The following is a 21320-nucleotide window of genomic DNA, read 5'->3' on the forward strand; positions in this document are numbered from 1 at the left end:
AGAATGCTTTTTTCCTTCTCCTGTAAAGTTACCATTAGTAACTTGGTATGGTTTTATGTGTTTATGGATGGAGTAACAAACAGTGTTTACCAACAACGGTTTGTCAAAGTATTGCCGAATCCATGTACGGATATACACTACAGAAATTTGCTGTTTTAATGCAGGACTGTCTGAGGAATCAGGCATTCAGTTGTGGCTTTGGCCTTGTGCTTTACACATAGACATTTTCCTGGATGCTCTGAATCCTTTGATGATATTATGCACTGCAGAGGGTGAAATACTTAATATCCTTACTTATTAAACAATACTATTCTACTGTTCTTAAACTGCTTTTTTGTTCACTGATGCATTTTTTTGACAACTTTTCGAGCCTTATCACATTCTGAAATTGGAATTGGTTGCTTCAACATGTTCTGAATTTGGGACTGGGGCAGTTTAAGACTAGGATCACTGTGAAATTTTGAAAAACATTTTCAACAGACGTTGCAATCATACTTTGGTAATAAAGAAGCAGCCAAGAACAGCCTAGTCCCTTAAGAGCAAGGATTAAGCCTTCCTGGATTGTCCTTTTATAGCAACGTCTGTTGAAGATGTTTTTGAAACAGTGATTCCAGTCTTAAATTACCCCAGTCCCAAATTATTTAGAACATGCTAAAATATCAAAATATGTTTTTTATTTGCATTTTACCTACAATCCCAACTTTTTTGGAATTGAGGTTTGTGTCACCATCACAAAATCTCATAATTTTAACTAGGATTCTGATTAGTAGCAGTGAAAACAGTTATTCAGAACCAAGATCTGGGCAACTACCCTTGAATATGGGTCAAATGCAGCATCACTGGTAAGGCACAGTTTAGATTTAGACTTAATCTCAATGCACTGCATATTTAATGTGCTCCAAGAAGCTGACTGAATTCATCAGGTAGTCACTAAAGCCTTCATGAGCTGCCCCAGATTCCACAGAACCACAGAGTTTAGTCTTTCTCCTGATTCAACACGTCTGAATCAGCTCATTAGGTAATTACAAAGTGCTTCAGCAGGCAAAACTCAATTATACTGTGACACGGCCGTCTCTTCAGCATTTTTCTACCTAATCTCTATCTGCTGCCTCTGTAGAATAGTCATTTGCCACAGAGAGTTTCAACACATTTTTCTGTATTTCTGTATATAAAAAAAAACAAAACAAAAAAAAACACACATTTAACTTTTTGTTTTTAAGTTTTGTCAACAACTTAAAACTGACTAATAGAAGCCAACAGGCAGTTGCTGAATTCCATATACAGTTGAAATACGTAACTACAAAATGCAAAATTAAAAAGAAAGCCATTGTACTCTTAACTCCTCATGATGTAAATGTCTTATTACATTTTGTATGAAGATATGAAACCATTTAGTGTGACAAATATGCAAAAATTGTGGAAATCAGGAGGCCCAATGGCATCTTTTCTAAGGCCATGGGAACATTGTGAAATTGTAGTCTATGGTAATTTGACTGCATGGCAGAGATGTGATCATTAATTCTGGACAAAATGCCTTGTTATACAGTGAGGGATTCTGCATTTTGTACACAGCACTCTGCACTCTGGATCAATGCCTGCATCTCATTTCACTCTTAGAGTACAACCCTGGCACTTTACAGTCTACATCACAAGACCACAAGGGACACAGGACTTTTCCACAACCAACCCAATTATATTTTTAGGACTGAAGGGTTAAGAGATTGGCTGGAATGGTGCCTTGGTCTGCTTATTAATGTAAAAACAGCAGCAACTTTATGGGCAAGTCCAGTCTAGAATCTCTTGCAAAACACGAGGGCAATATTGTCCACAGTAAGTGATATGGCAAGGGCACATGACTCAAACAGAAATTATAACTAAAAAAAGATTAATGATAAACATGATTTATGATTTTAAATCTTCTGGCTACAGTTTATGTATTACTCCAAGTAAGAAAATGGCAGCACTATGTATTTAAAAACAATTAAATTATTGTAAACCTTTAGTTAGACAAACCAAGACCTTTTATAGCCTTTATGAAACATAACTAAAGCTCCACAAAGTAATATTTTGGTGGAAAAAAATCTAATTTACATAAATTTGCATTATCAGCCAAGGCATTTGTTTGCTTCTTTAGTTTTGCATGGGAGCTACCAGGTTAATGCAGCTAACAAGTACTAGAAGATTAGCAGGTCTAGTGGACACACTAACCCAGCTATCAGGGTGCAATACTGAAGCTTAAAGGTTGTCATCACCCCAAGAGACTAGAGCCTCCTTCCATATGTCTACCGTTCACTCCCTCAAAAACAACCTGGACTAATATTAACTGAGCACGCAACCGACTAAACAGCAGAAACTGAAAGAAGCATGACTCAGCCATTCAGGTAAGCAGCTCACGTCAGAGTGTTTTACGTTGTTTCTACATTGTTAACTAGCTTATTTATAACGTACTGGTGAATCAAACAGCTTAGGAAGAATTCAAACTCAGCTCCCCCACTAACACTGACATCCCAAGAAATAATGGCCTTGCAAATGCTTGCATTGCATGAGCATTCTGACTGCAGCCTGTCAATCCTCACCCCCAGTGTGTTATGATCAGTCTACTGGCTCTCAGGCATGAGTCACTCAGCAGTGTGGAAGCACATCACAAACTGCTTCATGGTGTGTGTCATATGTATTGTTATCCCCATCACCAAGACTAATACTGCATTTAAGTGGCTGATACAGGATCGGTAAGTGTGCATATAATCCAGTATTTGCAATTTTACAAATTCCTATACTGTCCCTAAGTGCAAAGAGCAGCCCTGTTAAAATGCATTTTTAGCACTGCCACACAATGGGTTACAGCATGTTTATTAATAGAAATGTCCTTTTTAACATGGACAATGTAGTAAAAAAGTGCAAACGTATGAAACAGTTACTTAGAAAAGCCAATCAAACTCTCATCCCTCCCAGCAGTGGTTCACATGAGAAGACACAGAGGGTTTCAAAAGACAAACAGCAGACAAAGATCAGGACAATTCTTTGGTAAAAGAACACAATACTCTGTAGAACAAACAGGCAACATGAACAAAATATGCTAAACCAAAAACAGACAAAACACAGAAAGAGAATTTTTACTCATTCCTATTCTGTGAGAAAAGAAAAGGTAAAAGCTCAACTAAAGACGGGCTGGAGAAAAATGTCCAGTGTTTGCCCACAGTGAAAATAGTGTAACACTACGGAAGATGACCATACAGCTCATCTAAAAAGACACTAGCTTATTATGAAGACAAGGCTATATCACAAACCAGCTTAGCTCCCCATGTTCATTTGTCTCAAAGTGCTTTCCAGTCAATGGGCTTCTTTCCCGCTTTCTTCAGCAGCTCATTGGTCTTCGAGAAATGCTTACATCCAAAAAAGCCACGGTGTGCAGACAGCGGGGAGGGGTGGACAGTCTGCAGTACGTGGTGCCGTTTCTGCAAGACCACAAAAACCAGCGTTACTAATTACATTACAGTAATGGACCTCATATTTTTACTCAAGTTCTGACAATAACCTTCATGCTCACATGCAACATAAATGCTGGAATTGCACCAATACAATTAGGGTGGTTATAAATTAGGGCTGTTCAAATTTAACTTCTTGATGAATCCGCAATTAGTTTATGTGATGATTATGTGTGTGTTAAATTCTTCTACTGGTCTAAGAAACTGAGCATGATGGGCACACTTATGTATATGCATTTGTTGCCACTTTGTGTTTTTATTATGTGTATTAACTTAATGGAAGTGAGTTAATTGGAAATCAAAATACATTTTGACATATTTTTGAGTGAAAGACAATTTTGACAGCAAATAATTATGGACATAATCCTGTAGTGAAGAGGATCTTGGTCTCCTCTCGATACTCAAACATGAACAGAGAGAACAGAGATATTAAATTCTTTATTATTGTCCATCTACCACTCAAACTACTCAAGTATTAGAGAAAGGAAAGAAGTAAGGCTGATAAGTGCAGGAGATGAATGAGTAGGAGGAGCCATGATAGCTTATTGGTCATTATTGGTAAATATTACTTTTCCCCTGCACGGTGTGTTTAAAAAATAAATATATAAAAATAAATAAATAAATAAATAGATTCATCAAAGTAACTGATAGATTACCAACATGCACACAATACTTGAGATCAGGTTAAATACGAAGCATATGGATCATTTCAATATAACATCAGTCCTGAGACCTGATGGAATCATTAAAAGCTCCATTCATCTTTCTAGACACATCTAGCTTGTTATTTCTGCTTTTTCATAGCTTCCTACAAATTAATATAAACCTGTGAATCATATTACAATCAATTGATGATCTGCAACACAATTGGATTTATATTTCTGAACTTCTGAAGAGTGATTCCAAACTTTTGAACAGCGTATAGAGCTTTACTCTTTGTTTTGTTCCACTCCTAATGCAAAACATACCCATTAAATAATTCAATTAAAATGAGTCATGGCATGTTATCTAATGTTGATATTATCTAATCAGTAATAAAAAAAAAAAACAACACCTCAGACATACTCTATCAATCGTAGCACCCTTCTTCTGAGCATAGGCGCCCCATAGCATGAAGACAAGGCCCTCTAGGTTAGTGCTGAGCCAGTGCACCACAGCATCTGTCAACATCTCCCAGCCCTTGTCTTTGTGAGAGTTGGCTTGATGTGCCCGGACAGTTAGCACTGCATTCAGCAACAGAACACCTGCAAAGTCGCAAAGTTTGTGTATTACTGCAACATCACTGAGAGCATTAGCATTAGAAATTTGGTTAAATGTTTATTTCAAATTGCAATAAACAATAAATTGCAAAAAGTGAACACCTTGCTTTGCCCATCCAGTCAGATCACCATGTCCAGGATGCTGAAAGCCCTCAATGTCTGCCTCCAGTTCTTTATACATGTTCACCAAGCTAAAAACAAAAGAAACACATTATACATACATCTGTGTCTCATAAACATGAATGTCATACTACAAATAGAATGACCACTCTACTTGAGGCCTGCTTCAAGCCACTCCATCCTATTCCAGAATACATGGCCGAATTTTTTGTGAATTATTTAAAAAAAAAAAACTGCTCAATAGTCCATTCATTCATTTATTGATTTTAAAATGGCTTTTAAGCATAAGTAATTTACATTTCCTTGTCAGACACAAGCAGAAAACATTAAATATGATTCAAGGTCAAGGTTATTATAGCTACATAAAACTACTACTAAACCGAAAGTTAGCAGTGGAAAAAATGTGCTTGTTAACTATAATAAAAATGACAGTTTTCTAAAACATTAAAACTAAAATCAAAACCATAACGTACGTGGCAAAATGAACTAAAATTAAGCATATTACTGTGAAAAAATACGTTGTTTTCATTTTTACAGTGCATGAATGAGAATTTAGCAGAGCTACCCAGAATCACAACATTCATCATAATTATAAAAACTAAAATTAAAACTATACTAAAACTATTACTACTTTTCAGAAAATCAAAGCAAAATTGTTAATGCCCCATCTAACTGAAACTAAACTGAAATCAAAAACCAAACTGAAAATGTAAAAAGTACAGGGTGCCTCAAAAGCTAGGAAACACCCTTATAAAATAAAAATGATCTGGCTGAAGGTGATCCAATTTTAGACACGATCTGTGGGGGAAGAGGGAAACCTGATTTCTAAAATTGCATCACCATCTGCCAAACCATTTTTCATTTATATGGGAGCTTCCTTATTTTTGAGACAACCTGTATAATAAACCTGCTACAAATCCAATTCCAAAATGGACAGTATGTAAATTGCAAGCAGGGACAAGATATTTCATATTTTTACCGTGTTAACGTCACTGTTTTGTTTATATACACACACACACACTCACTGGCCACTTTATTAGGTACTGTTCAATTGGTTATTAACACAAATAGCTAATCAGCCAATCACATGGCCGCAACTCAATGCATTTAGGCATGTAGAGGTGGTCAAGACAACTTGCTGAAGTGCAAACCGAGCATCAGAATGGGGAAGATGGGTGATTTAAGTGACATTGAACATGGCATGGTTGTTGGTGCCAGATGGGCTGGTCTGAGTATTTCTACTGGGATTTTCACACACAACCATCTCTAGGGTTTACAGAAAATGGTCCGAAAAAGAGAAAATATCCAGTGAGCGGCAGTTGTGTGGACAAAAATGGTTCGAGATGATAGAAAGGCAACAGTAACTCAAATAACCAACCAAAATCTCTGAGGAACACCTTGTTGAAAGTACACCATGAAGAATTAAGGCAATTCTGAAGGCAAAAGGGGGTCCAATCTTTTACTAGCAAGGTGTACCTAATAAAATGGCTGGTGAGTGTATATTCATTCTGAAATTGATTGCAAAATGTTCCAAAAATGTTTTGAGAGGAGCATTTTAAGACTAGAAACACTGTTCAAAAGACATTTTAAAAGTGGTGATGTAATCATACTTAGGTATCAAAAGGAGCATCCAGGAAAAGCCGAGTCTTTCATGAATAAGGATAAGTTGAGGCTCACCACTCACTGGCTGTGTTTACGTGCAAAGATTTTTGTCGAGCCGATTGAACACATTTCTATTATGGAGTTAGGAGGTGGTGTCTATATGCTCTTTCGGTAATCTGATGAAAATCTCTGGTTACATGCTTCTTCTTCTTTCGGCTGCTCCCTTTAGGGGTCGCCACAGCGGATCATCTGCCTCCTCTACTTTTACACCAACAATCTCCATGTCCACCTTCACTACATCCATAAACCTTCTCTGAGGTCTACCTCTTCTCCTTCTACCCGGCAGCTCCATCTCCAACATTCTTTAACCAATATAACCACTATTCCTCCTCAACACATGTCCAAACCATCTCAACCTGGCCTCTCTGGCTTTATCTCCAAACTGCTCCACCTTCACTGTCCCTCTGATCTGCTCATTTCTAATCTTGTCCATCCTTGTCACTCCAAACGAAAATCTCAGCATCTTCATCTTCGCCACCTCCAGCTCAGCCTCCTGTCTTTTAGACAGAGCCACAGTCTCCAAACCATACACCATAGCAGGACGCACTACTGTCTTGTAAACCTTCCCTTTCTCTCTTGCTGCTATCCTTCTGTCACACATCAGCCCTGACATCCATCTCCACCCACTCCATCCTGCCTGCACCCTCTTCCTCACCTCTTTTCTACACTGTCCATTGCTCTGGATGGTTGACCCAAGATATTTGAAGTCATCCACCTTTACGACCTCTACTGCTTGCATCTTCACCTTTCCACCTGCCTCCCTCTCATTCACACACACACACACACACACACATGTATTCCATCTTGTCTCTACTGACCTTCATTCCTCTTCTCTCCAGTGCAAACCTCCACCTCTCCAGATTCTCCACCTGCTCTCTACTCTCACCACAAATTACAATGTCATCTGCAAACATCATGGTCCATGGAGCCTCCTGCCTGACCTCATCTGTCAACCTTTCCATCACCATTACAAACAAGAAGGGGCTCAAAGCTGATCCCTGATGTAAGCCTACCTTCACCTTGAAACCATTTGTGACTCCAACTGCACACCTCACCACTGTCTCACTATCCTCATACATGTCCTGCACCACCCTAACATACTTTTCAGCTACACCTGACTTCCTCATACAGTACCACAGTTCCTCTCTTGGCACCCCATCATATGCCTTCTCTAGATCCACAAAGACACAATGTAGCTCCTTCTGACCTTCTCTGTACTTCTCTACCAACACTCTCAATGCAAAAATTGCATCTGTGGTACTCTTTCTGGGCATGAAACCAAACTGCTGCTCACTGATCTGAACCTCTCGCTTTAGCCTTGCTTCAACAACTCTTTCCCATACCTTCATGGTGTGGCTCATCAACTTTATACCTCTGTAGTTACTGCAGCTCTGCACATCACCCTTATTCTTAAAAATGGGGACCAGGATTTTGTTAAACAATCTGGTTAAAAAGTCCACTGCCTTCTCTCCTAAACATCTCCATACCTCCATGTCATCTGGACCAACTGCCTTTCCATTCTTCATCCTTTTTAAAGCTGCCCTCACTTCCACCTCACTAATTCTCTGCACTTCCTGATCCACTATCTCTCCCCCCGTTGTCCTCCTCTCTCTTTTGTTTTCCTCATTCATTAGTTCTTCAAAGTACTCCTTCCATCTACTCAACACTCTCTGTTCACTCACTAGTACATTTCCCTCTCTATCCTTTATCAGCCTAACCTGCTGTACATCCTTTCCAGCTCTATCTCTCTGTTTAGCCAAGCGATACAAGTCCTTTACTCCTTCTTTACTGTCCAGCCTCTCATACAGCTCATCATAGGCCTGAGCCTTTGCCTTTGCCACCATTCTTTTCGCTACGCGACTAGCCTCACAGTACTCCTGCCTACTTCCTTCATCTCTCTGGTTATCCCACTTTTTCTTAGCTGCCTTCTTCTTCTGAATACTCTCCTGGACTTCCTCATTCCACCACCAACTTTCCTTGTCTTCTTTCCTCCGACCAGACGAAACACCCAACACATTCTTGCCAGTTTCTCTCACCACCTTAGCTGTAGTTTCCCAGTCCTCAGGTAGCTCCTCACTGCCCCCAAGGGCCTGTTGCAATTTTTCCCTGAACTGCCTGCAACCATCCTCCTCCTTCAGCTTCCACCATCTAATCTTTGGCTCTGTCTTCACTCTCTTCCTCTTCTTTGTTCTCTCATTCAACAGACAACCACCCTATGCTGCCTTGCTACACTTTCCCCTGGTACCACTTTACAATCTCCAATCTCCTTTAGGTGGCATCTCCTGCTAAGGAAATAATCCACCTGTGTGCACCTCCCTCCACTCTTGTATGTCACCCTGTGTTCTTCGCTCTTTTGAAAATACGTGTTCACCACAGCCATTTCCATTCTCTTTGCAAAATCTACAACCATCTGACCTTCCGCATTTCTGTCTTTCACACCATACATACCCAATTGCATAGAAATTGTTTCCAAATGGCCTCAATCAGACTAGACTATTCTGACTGAGGTGTGTACATGGATGTATTGTATTCTGATTGAAACATTAGTCAGATATATTAACAAATTATTGGGCTGCATGTAAACGTGGCTACTGTGAAAAAATGCATCAGCAAAAAAAATCTGTTTAAGAACAACATTTCTAAGCAAGCATGTGTAAAGATTATCGTTATTTCATGGTGCATAACATCAAAAGATTTATGGAATCCAGGAAATGTTCTATGAGTACAAGCAAGGCTAAAAAACACTGAATGCCCTAGACCTTCACTGCATTAAAAACCAGCATTATGTGATGGAGATCACTTAGGCTTGGGAATGCTTTAACAAACAAACCATTGTCAATAAGTGTTCTTTGTTGTATCCACAAAAAGATGATGACAACAACGACAATGACTTTTCAGTTGTTACCGATGTAAATTTCAAAAGTCAAGGGTCTATCTTGGGATGGGGGGCATTAATGGGTAACTTGCAAATCTGAAAGCATTTTTAACACAAAGGTAATTACACATTTTGGAGTAAATTATGCTGCCTTTTAGATGCTACAGGGACATTCATGCTCTTTTCAACATGACAACGACAGGAAACATTCTGCACCTGTTACAAGTATGGCTGGGTAATCCGAGTGCGCAGATGCTAGACCAGTCTGGCATCTCCCATTGAAAATATGTATCACATGTTATCGTGCACAAAAAAAGACTTATATGGTGGCGCAGCTGAAGACTTGTATAACTGAAGAACGGCAAAACATTCCGCTTCCAAAACTGGATCAACTTGTACCTTCAGTCATCAAACATAATTAAGAGGTTTGTTTGTTTTTTTCCCCCCAAACAAAACTTTCATAAGGCAAAATGCTGAGTGTTTTTGTATTGTTTTCACATTTTCAAGTCAAATGAAATATTGTCACTGTCCCAAGAGAAATATACAGTAACTTACAGGACAAGGTGAAAAATAATGTAAAGGGTGTGGTTTTGATTGTCTACCAGGATTTCCAAATATACCAAGATTTCATTTATTTAACTATTTGATACTTTTTTGATAATACTTGGAGGTTCACAAACAGAAGGCTCATAAACAAACGTGATTTTTCCTGCTGAAGAACATTTTGTCCCCTTGCCTTTGAAGATTTTCACTCTCATCTTTAACACACCAGCAGTTCAAACTGGATCATACTGATTAACCCTTTTAAACAGCATGTCTCACTGGTAGTAATCGACACTGTGTTCACAGCGACAGTGACTTTTTGCTGCTTAAATCGATGGTCACTCATCAACTGGGCATTTCGGAACCGAGCACTGGCTGCCATTATTTCACTGATGGCAAGCAAACGTCATGACAGTACATCACACTTTACTCGTTAATGTCTACAGAGCTCTGACAAAATCAATTTAATCACAAATCCTATACCTTCACACATGCTTCTTATCACAGATCAGATGTGTTGTTATATCACCCATTTTGCCCACTTTGCTTTGGCATCATTTGCGCTGTAGCTGAAAATCAGCAGTTCTCATTGAAAATGAACATCCACTGCTGATGTGAACGCAAGGTAAGTGATTTAAAGTATCCTTAAACGCAAAATCTGCTGCAACAGGATTAATGAGATTATACATCAACATGAAAAAACAACTAATTTTAAGACAATATTAACCAAGATCTCAGAAGGTTTTCGGGGGTCAATAACTTCACAGAGTTCTGTGATTAATTGGTGTCATATAATCATGAACTTGCAACAGCCAGATATAATAGCAAGAAAAAATATTCACTCTATATTCACTTCACATTTAAAAATTAGAACTGGCCCAAACGGGAACCAACTGAACTTCTGGGAACTGGTTCTAGTTCATTTTGCACCTGCTAAAGAGACAGCTAGAACCATTGTAATAACCATGATTAATAAATTAAAAGCATTTCTTTATATCGCCATAAAGTATATAACTAGGTTATGTCGGACAAAATAAAACTATTTATTTCACTACTCTGCACACACTCACACAAATGTCTCCAGTAACATATAATCATGTATAGAATCAAAGAAAGGTTCAATATTTCTCTATGGAATGTGAATATTAATAATTAATATTCTTATTAAAATATAATATTGTTAATCGCATCACAACTATACAGTTACGTCACCTTATGTCGACCTCTCTACAAAGTAACTAATAATTCTAAAATAGCAATCAACACATCAACATAACACCCTAGTTCACAGTGTGGTGCTCTTTCTGGTGATATAATAGTACATGGCAACTTCTTCATCTGAAACAGCAAATAATTCACTGTATTGTTGTTGTCTTCACCTGCATATTAATCAAGACAGAGGATCCCTCAGAGACAGCAGCTCTATATGCTTCTGAAAGCTGGAAAAGGGCAAGTAAAATTCATTACATACTTGGTTAAATTAACAGCCTCAAACACGACATAATTTTACCATTAATGCCTCTGTTTTTTCTGTTTGTATTTGCTGCAAATTGTGCTACAAACTGAGCTCCGGCCATGCTAACTGGAAAAGTTATTCACCCTGAATTATAGCCGACCACTATGGTTACAAACATTCTGATTTGGAGAAGAGCAGATCGAATTCTATGTTGCCCTTAAAGGGCTAATACTGTGTAGCCAACAAAAGACTGTAAAAGGTTTTGAATGGATCAAAATATTTGTGCTTTTGTGGAAAAAGCTGTAATAGATAAAAGCAGACATTGTTTTTATGTTCAGGATAACTTGTAGTACCAAAAAACCTTGTAAACATGTTCGCTTCACAGTAACTGTCAAGTCAAGTCATGACCTCTAAACTAAAACCAACAAAATCAGGTCAAAAAAAATCAGTGGAATCTAGTCACGGTAAAGTAACCTTTGTCCACAACATATGCTCACAAGACATTATTTAAAATTCAGACAAACAACAGAACTAATACTTTGCCAGGAAAAGGTAACATTAGCTACCAGGTAAGTCAACAATTTAGTCTGCTTCATTATAATAACATAACAGTAGTGGACTGTAATGATCTACATGTACTTCATTGGTGTAGTTATATGAAAAGTTAAATGTTAAGTTAAATGGGCTGGTGGGCACCAGGTTATGCCTGCTGCACCATTTAAGTTGGAGTGAAAATTTTAAATAAGGAGCTGACATGCACAAAGCTAACATCAGCTTCATTGGCTCTCCTGCGTTGGTCTTCACAGACACGTTCAAACAGTTTAAGCGGCAGCAGAGCAAAGCTGAAATTGCTGGCTGTGTGTCACTTTTAAACAGGTTTTACAAGGAACATCAGAAAGAAGATTAATCAGCGTTCATCAAAAAGAGACAACACGCAAGAACAACTCCATTACGGGTTTGATTCCACTTGAAAATATATCTCACTCGATATGCAAAATAGCCTCATTTTGTGATGAGACAAAAAAAAAAAAAACACAATGCAAATTATAGGCTAAAATGGATAGATACCTGTTCTCTGGTGTCAAGGATGTTGGAATTTGTAGCTCATAGCAAACATTAGTGTAGCAATTAGTAAGCTTGCTTTAAATAAATTGTTTTTATTTATTGTGAGCTTTATTTTTCAGCGTGTCCTGAATTTCGGTTTCGGCCACGAATTTTCATTTAGCTACAGGAGACAACAAAGGTGATATTAATCTAACAGACACACAACTTAGTTAAACTACATCAATTAATAATAAAAAGCCCAGATGAGGATATGGGTGGGTTTTGCCCACAGAAAAGGTATTTTAAGACCACCTCCCTAAACTCAATTCAAGACTGAGGGCAGAAATCAGTGTTACCTCGGAGGAGGTGGAACAGGCCTCTGCACACTGAAGCACAGCCCATGAGCCTGTTTTGGTCCATGATAAGGATCTTGGCCTAGAACAACAACCTTCACCTGCCAAAACCAACAAAATTATCATCAGTAGGTGACTGTAACTCCAGGATCTCAGTCCACTACACACGCAAAGTTGAACAATAATACAAATAAAACAAATACAAAAAAGAAAAAGACAGAAGAAAAGTTTCCTTCTTATGACAATTATTTCAGTACGTTCTCTAATCCATTCACAAAGACAACACAGTGTAGTAAAACTCACATCTTCAATCTTACACATCTGTGTCCAGGTGAACACCTGGTGAGGGGGTGGATAGACTGTGTGTTTCTGCCTCTCTTCAGCAACGAATTTCATTAACTGTTAAAGAAACACATATTCCTTCAGGATGAAACACACAGAAGAACCAAATACATAACAAGCAGAGTAACAGCTCCTATTATTTATGTATTTATTTTTTACAGTGCAGCAGTGCCAGCTAACAGACATGAACACTCATGAGAACTAAAAATAGTGACAAGTTTAGAAGCCAAACTCCTGTAGAAGGATCTAGCCACATCACTCCAAAGAGAACATTTTTGCATTACATTTGTGCACTTAGAACCTAAAATAACTGCTATAGAAGTATTTATTGCAACAACTACAACAGTTCAATAACTATGCGATTACAATTACAAATGGCAAATAATTACTATTATTATACTAAAATAATTACTAATTATTATATTGTTTTCAAACAGAATATATTACTCCAATATGGGTTCACTGTTTATGGTGCCCTCACAACTGTGCAAGTTATCTATTAATACCCCCCTATACCATGAGAGACGTTGGCTTTTGAACTTTATGCTGGTAATAATCTGGATGGTCCTTTCCTTCTGCGGATCATTGAAAGCAACATCCACCATCAACAATCTGAAAGCTTGAATTGTCAGATCACAAAAACACATTTCCACTATGCACGAGTCCATTTCAAATGAGCCTGAGCCCACAAACGCTGGCAGCCATCTCCTTTTGAGATCCTCATCTATCATAAATAGAAGCCATTGTAAAATGTTTGCCCATCATGTGTGCTCTACTAGCTCCAACACCACAGTGCATGGACCGAGATGGTCGCTGTTTGCGATGCTCTTTTTGGACAGTCTCTCTCACAGCGTTTACGACAGTCCACAGAAATCTACTAAAATTAATTTCAGACAAAAACAAAGGAGCAGCAGATTTTCTGACTGCAAACAATGGGCACTTTCTCATATTTGCCTTTTTTCTTTTCTATCCATTCGAAAGCTTTTGAAGAAAGAAGTTCTAAGAAGCAAAAATTAAACAATATCCATCGCTAAACGTGGCTCTTTTCACATTTCAGTAACTTGATCTTAGTTCTGATTTTCTCTCTCGCTACATGAGAACCGTGGAAATGTTCTTCATTTGTGAAGCACTGCGTCTACAGTGTGCGCCACACCGCTAAGAGCTCTGACCTGTTTGAAGTAGGGTTTTCCAAACTCTGCGCTCAGCGCTCTCCTCCAGCTCTCCCCGATGCCGTCCGGAGTGCAGCGGGCGGACAGTCTCTCCAGCGCCGCCTTCTTGTTCTGGGCGATCCTGTCGAGCTGCCCGGGGCTCAGGTTCAGCCTGGGCGAGTCTTCAGCTGCTGGAGAATCTCCGCTCTCCGCCTTCAGCCTCTTCTTCGCCTGCGACGAAATCTCGGTGTACTTAGTGGAGCTCCACGGCCGTTTGACGAGGAAACCACTCGAGAACAAAATTAACGGGCGAACATTTGAAAACAACATCACAGCCACTACCGAGCGGCTTCTCCACACTGCGGACTAACCGGGCATTTCTGCACCGAGCGGATCTAAAAAGCAGATCTAAAAGTCAACCATGAGCCGATCAACTTTCCGTTAAGGGCGAGACGGATAAACACGAAAGTAGCCGGGAGTCCACGAAGCTGGAGTCGGCTTTCTGTTCGCCAGCTTCTTCTCATAGCTTCTCTTTCTACTTTAAGGGGTCCTGCACTTATATAAATGCACTGAAATGGTGCGTTCTAGCGTCTGAACGTTATAACAACAACTGCTGTGCCATTTAAGGTGGAACTGGACGATTCAAAGAAGCTGGCGAATCAGCCTCGCCAGGAGCTTCACGTGCAGTCAAAACAGAAAACAGCTACACGTAAGTAGCTACAGCACGTAAGCTACACATAACACATAACAGCCAAATCAACACACTTTAACCGTATCTAATAATAATAATAGCAGTAATAACAGTAATATGTTTAACTGTCATTTAAAAGGTCTCAGCGTGTTTTGCGGAGAAGCGGCTTGGTTGTGGTGTTTGGTTTCTAGTTCCGGGTCGTGTGGATTTCGCGGGAGAACTGCCGCGTGTGTCAGTCTTTGAAGTGACGCTGTAAACAGGTTCACATACAGGATAAATAAAAACAACAACAACGGTTCTGAATACACGTTGGAAACTCACGGCAGTAAGGCAGGTCGTTATGTTTCGAAGGGACCTTTATGTGCTAGTAGCTAAAGAGCTAAGGGAACAGTAGCTTCGAGCCGGCGGTTTGACTGAGTCAGTTCAGACTCGGTCTTTACTCACATTAAGGGCGTCCTCGCATCCAGTTTGCTCGTCGAGGTCTCTTTTTTTGTTCGCCGGGGAGAAAAACGACGTAATGCTTTTCTGTCCAATCATTCTGGCAAATAAAAGACTCTAAAAGTGCCTGCCAAGGTAAACCGACTGTATGTAGAAGTAGCTGGCGACGTATGACTTTCCTGGACTTTGCTTTCTTGGCTCCCGCCAAATTTTGTAAGCCAATGGAAACGCGAGGTTGGAGGAACGTCCCTACAGGGTCAGATCAGTTTGAGGGAAAGATGGTACCGTACCCTCTCAAATACCCCAAGCATTCCTCTTTTACTGAAAGACAGACTCACTAGTTCCATATACTTCCCCACTCATTGATCCGCAGGTTATCCTGCTGACAGTAAAGCTGTAGTCACAGTATTACTGTAAGAAGCTATTTGAATACTTCCAAATGAATTCTGTTTCTGTCCCATAACATTCCAGTAATGCTGTCTTATAGGAGGCTGTGGTACTTGTGTAGAATTTGGTAAACGATAGTAACTTAATAAAAGACTGTTTAAAGGAGGAAGGTAGGTTTTAGCTCAGGCTTTAAAATATTGATTTAAAAAACTACTTCAATGAGTTATATACAGTATATAACTTTCTTCTCTCATTGGGTGAATGTAACGTTTAGCACCAAATCAGAGGTCCTCAGATTTGCCTGATCTGAAGACAGTAGCTACTATGCATACATGTAAATCATTATTTCACTAAAATAACGTTATTAAGGGGGAAATTCACAAGTTTTTTTTTATCTTTATAATCTTCATACTTAAATGGCTGAGATGTAAACAAAGTCATTCAGAGAGGTTTGATGTGAAATGTTCCACTTTAGAGAAACTTGCTGGAAAATGGATTTGCTTACAGTGGCATTGGCAGGAATCAGATGTCTGAAGTCTAATAGCTTACTCACAAAGTTATTTCCTGAAATGGCAACAAAGATTTTAGCCTAAAACACATTTAAAATCCAAAAAAGAGTATTATTTCAGATTTACCGCTGTTGTAACATTATCAACGTTACACATAAAACCTAGTAGGCACGTGTAGTTTCACTGGTAGTTTTGGATTGTAAAAACTGGTTGTATTTGCGTTGGTTCCATTCACAACTACTGTAAAGAAATCAGACTTGATAAGTTTCTGTAGAATGAACTGTTTCACATCAAATCATATAGAATCAGTGGAATTCCTGTTTATTTTGAAGATGGTTTTAAGTTACTGTACTTACATTTGTACGTAAAGTTCTGTGCAAAAGTTAAAAGACCATCCATCATTTATTTAATGGTCGTTTTGACTGATAAATAAATAAAAGAAGGGTCTCTGATTTTCACACAGTACTGTATGTGACACATATATGTCTGAGTGTTTGATTTTGATTTGATCAAATGCAGTGCAACCCTGTTTTATAAGTGCAGTGTTTCTTTACCTGAACAGGTGCCAGAATGAAGAAGCGAGTAGCTACATGTGGGGAACAAGAGAGAACTGATGGAGAGGACTTAGTAACGCAGAATACAAATCAAACATGTGAAACTATAGCAGATGATGAAGATGAGGAATTTTCTCACCCAATTCCCTGGCGAAAGATTGAGGCAGAGGGACTGGACTGTGACCACGGCTTACTTTTCACCAAAGAAGAAGCGGATAGACTTTTCAGCCGATTAGAGGAGGAGGTGGAGTACTTCGCAGGTTTGTAAACTCATACTTTACCGACCTCAAGCATGGTATGAAGACGTCTGAAGGTCATTTCTACAGTTGCAGACTGAAGCTACAAGGGTGATGCAGACTGATAGATTACAAATGGATGCATTTCTGTCTTAGTCCACGAGATGGTGCCATTTCTTTATGGTGAGATCAAGGACAGTGTCAATGGAGTCATTGGACCAGGGTGAAAGTCAGGGTGGAGTCTAGGACCAGGGTGAAAATGTAGTGATAAGGATGTAAATGATTAATCAATTAACTGTTGATCCAGTTTCAATGAATTTCAAATATTATTAACTGTTGGTAGAAGTAGATTGCGTGAACTAAGTGTTAAGATGTTTTAGTTAAGATGGTAACCAACTGTTAAGATGTCCTCTTGGCTGTTGTTGTGTTTTTCACCTTCTTGTTCTTCAAGGTGACCAAGCTAAGGTGCAGTTGTACGGGAAGTTGCACAGCATTCCCAGACAGCAGGCTACGTATGGAGATGAAGGACTGATGTATTCTTTCTCTGGAGTCCATCTTCTGGCCAGACCATGGACTCCTACACTGGAGTATATCCGTGATGCTGTCACCAATGCAACAGGACAGACCTTCAACTTTGTCCTAATAAACAGGTAATTATTATCTGATGAAGTTCTGATATTACAATCTTGAGCTTACAGTCAAGTAGGTTGTAGATATAGATTGTCTGTCAAAAGTTTGCTGACATTTAGTTTAAAAAAATAAATAATAAATCAGCATAACCAGGCCACTGAATAATTTCAGCTGAAAAATGGGAATAAAAATCATTGTGCTAATCAATAGATAATTAATTAAAACTCAGTTTGAGCTTAATGTTCTGCTTAAGAGTTTGACCAGCAGCAGATAAACAGTGGGATAGCAGTTGGCTGTCTGGAAAAATTTCACAGTCCTATGAGGGAGATTCGGGATATCGTATTTGTAATCACTGTTCATATTTGTGTTAAATATATTGTACAATTAGAGAACAGAACAACAGAGCAAAAGAAAGACAACACAGTGAAAACAAACAGCCTCAGTGAAATGTATTATAATACTGTAATAATTGTAAATAATTTAAATTATTTTAATTATTGTAGTTGCAGTAATATTAATTATAATAATTATTATCAGTAGTAGTATACAGTGAACATGCTCCGTGCTCTGTATTACTGAGGAGCAGTGCAGTCTCAAATTGCAGCCTTTTCACATAATTTTCTGTATTGTTGTGGATAAACGTTTATTTTGAAACTAAATAACAGACAGTCCAGTCTCTCTCAATGAGTACAGGGCCATTAGGTAATGTAAAACAGCTAAGTGTTGCCTTTATTATTGGACTGAAGAAAGTCTAAAATGACTGGAAGTGAACAGAGAGCTTATCTCAAATGGTCCTCTCACGCCCCAGCAGCTCACTTTCAGTGGCACACTTTGGCAGGAAACACTGAGCACCTGCATAAAACTGCAAGCTTAGGTGACATCTTGAAGCTGCATTATGTAAGTTTTGGGGGTTTGGAGACCTCTCTGGTGAAAATGTGTAATTACATGCAATGTGTGGAAGAAATGCATTGAAAGAGTATTCAAAGAGAGCTCAGTCGAAACTTGGTGAAGGACGTTTCTCCTGACAATTTTGGTGAATTATGTACTATTGTCGTATTCATCAGTATAATGTTGATTTTGCATTTAAAAGCTAAACACTGAGATGGACCTTATTTTTGAGGATGTGAGTTCATTAATTAATGTGTACAGACATATGACATGGTTAAAAAACGTAACTAATCCAACCGAACACCTATTATTAAAAACCAGTCAAGACTGTTGCAAAGACAGCAGTGCACTTCGGCTGCTGGATTCCAGAAATCTTAGAGTCGACTTCGATTCCAAAGTGCGCTCAATTCCAAAATCTATAATTGGGTAAAAAATAAACATCACATCATTAATGATGTTTGGCCATAGCATAGACATTTGAAAAGCTAATGCTAGCCAACTTGACACCCTGACCGAAACTGGCTGATCAAGTTGTGCCTGATTCTCCTTCATCAACTCCCTCAGGTGGCTAGATATTTTTGTACTGCCAATGTCGTTTGATTGTGAGCCACTTTTTCTTCACAAACGTTAGTTTTTACTTTGTTTTCACTTTGTAAAATTGAGTTGGGCTGTCAATGTCTCTATTGTGGATGTATTTTTTCAGACAGGCTGTCTAGACTGTAACAGCGTAATATCTCACTCTCTGTGTGGGCACAAGTGCGGGCAAACAATGTCACTTTGTGGAATCCAACTTGGAACTGAAGAGCTGATTCTTTTCGGTGTGACTCCCAACTTCTTATCTGGACTTGCATCGATGTAAGAATATCTTTTACCAACATGGACATTGCATTCAAGAAGAGCATTGCAAGCTCTCCCACTCATAAGATCTTACAAATAAAGATAACATGTTTTTCACTGGGGGCGGCACGGTGGCGTGGTGGGTAGCGCTGTCGCCTCACAGCAAAGCATCATTACAGTTCCAGGTATTCATAACCACAAACTCCCAAGTTTGTGAAAAGCAAGCATGCAGCTGCATCTACTCTGATCAGATGTTAACGTGAATTTTTTTTAGCATTCATTTTAAAAAGGTGACCATATCCTCCCAAATTCACCATTCCTCTTTCTAAGGGGTGCATTTAGTACATTTCTCTGTACTGCTGTGTGATAGTATATCATTCATCCATTGCCCCAGGATACATCTCCTGACCAGCATAAGCCTTTTATCAAACAAGTTTGGATTCTATCCTATAAAGTGACGTTCCTCTGGGGGACTTTAACTACTTTTCTCAGCAAAATCTTGTTCAGTTTTCCTGCAGTATTGCTCCAGAATTCTGAGATCTAGGTGCACTTCCAGAAACAGTGTATATCCTCTAAAGGCAACTTTGTTAAGTACACCTCCTTGTTTCTGCACTCATTGTCCATTTTATCAGCTCAACTTACTATATAGGTGCACTTTGTAGTTCTACAATTACAGACTGTAGTCCATCTGTTTCTCTGCATACTTTGTTAGTCTTTTACCCTGTTTTTCAATGGTTAGGACCACCACAAAGCAGGTGTTAACTTGGGTGGTGGATCATTCTCAGCACTGCATTGACACGGATGTGGTGGTGGTGCGTTAGTGTGTGTTGCGCTCATACACTTAGATCAGACACAGCAGTGCTACTACAGTCTCTGTACTGTCTAATAGAGTGGACACTGAGTGGACATAGTGTTAAAAAATTCCAGCAGCACTGCTGTATCTCATCCACTCATACTAGCACAACACATACTTAATACACTACCAAATCAATGTCACTGCACCGTGCTGAGAATGATCCACCCACTCAATTAATACCTGCTCTGTGGTGGTCCTGTCCACTGAGGAACAGGGTAAGCAGAGCTGATAAAATAGACAATGAGTGTACTGAATGAAGTGGCTGGTCAGTATTAGTGCCATCTGATCTACAGTGGAGAAGTCGGTCTCCCCTCCTCTAATAAACATCCCGTTGTACAGGTATAAAGATGGCCATGATCACATAGGCGAACACCGGGACGATGAGCGGGAGTTGGACCCCACCTGTCCAATCGCTTCTGTCTCTCTGGGGGCCGTGAGGGACTTCATCTTCCGACACAAAGATGCCCGCGTTGGTCCAAAAAAACGCCAGATCGAGCCTGTGAAGCTGGAGTTGGCTCATGGATGTCTTCTGCTCATGAACTCTCCCACCAACACATACTGGTATCATAGCCTCCCGATACGGAAGAAGGTGAAGACACCACGCATCAATCTCACCTTCAGACGCATCATTAGAAGCCGCCAAAGAAGTGACATTAAAAACAAGTGATTTAATGAAATCATTAGTTCTAGACGAACATGAAAACCAAGTTCATCAGGTCAGATTAGCAGCCATGTCATAGATTGGGTCAAGCACTTTTCTTTGAAGCTTTTCCAGTGCCATGTCAGTTTTGTTTAGTATCAGTCCCTGGCACTGGTAATGACAGTTTTATTCAATTGTATGGAAATGTTTGGGCACCCCTGGTCAAATGACATTTTGTTGATTTTCTAAATGTAAATAAATTAACACATCCTCTCAAGAGAACACACTTCTGCACATTTTAGTGCACAATTGCTTTTTATTTGCTGGCTTTTACATAAAAAGTAAACCATAAAATGTGGCCTGTGCA

The 21320-nt window shown here is 39.2% G+C and overlaps 2 protein-coding genes across 4 annotated transcripts; one reads left to right on the forward strand and one right to left on the reverse strand.

Moving 5' to 3' along the window:
• Window positions 1–2833: 2833 nt before the first annotated feature.
• Window positions 2834–15649, reverse strand: unga (uracil DNA glycosylase a). Of its 2 annotated transcripts, XM_017716254.2 has the most exons (7): window positions 15423–15649; window positions 14309–14518; window positions 13101–13196; window positions 12801–12898; window positions 4847–4935; window positions 4551–4729; window positions 2834–3455 (listed from the first exon to the last, which is right to left on the reverse strand). In XM_017716254.2, exons 1-7 carry the CDS (start codon window positions 15513–15515, stop codon window positions 3315–3317), a joined length of 906 nt encoding a protein of 301 aa, XP_017571743.1. In that variant the 5' UTR covers window positions 15516–15649; the 3' UTR covers window positions 2834–3314. The 2 variants fall into 2 exon arrangements, with proteins under 2 accessions (XP_017571743.1, XP_017571742.1); XM_017716253.2 differs by lacking the exon at window positions 15423–15649 and having other exon boundaries at window positions 2835–3455; window positions 14309–14650.
• On the forward strand, window positions 14863–21273 carry alkbh2 (alkB homolog 2, alpha-ketoglutarate dependent dioxygenase). 2 transcript variants are annotated; one of them, XM_017716257.2, is made up of 4 exons: window positions 14863–14996; window positions 16875–17126; window positions 17554–17752; window positions 20653–21273. In XM_017716257.2, the coding sequence occupies exons 2-4, from the start codon at window positions 16883–16885 to the stop codon at window positions 20978–20980; spliced, it is 771 nt and encodes a 256-aa protein (XP_017571746.1). In that variant the 5' UTR covers window positions 14863–14996; window positions 16875–16882; the 3' UTR covers window positions 20981–21273. The 2 variants fall into 2 exon arrangements, with proteins under 2 accessions (XP_017571746.1, XP_017571745.1); XM_017716256.2 differs by lacking the exon at window positions 14863–14996 and adding an exon at window positions 15234–15312.
• Window positions 21274–21320: the final 47 nt, after the last annotated feature.

This window comes from Pygocentrus nattereri, chromosome 20 (genome assembly GCF_015220715.1).
Source record: "Pygocentrus nattereri isolate fPygNat1 chromosome 20, fPygNat1.pri, whole genome shotgun sequence".
Classification (NCBI taxonomy): Eukaryota; Metazoa; Chordata; class Actinopteri; order Characiformes; family Serrasalmidae; genus Pygocentrus; species Pygocentrus nattereri.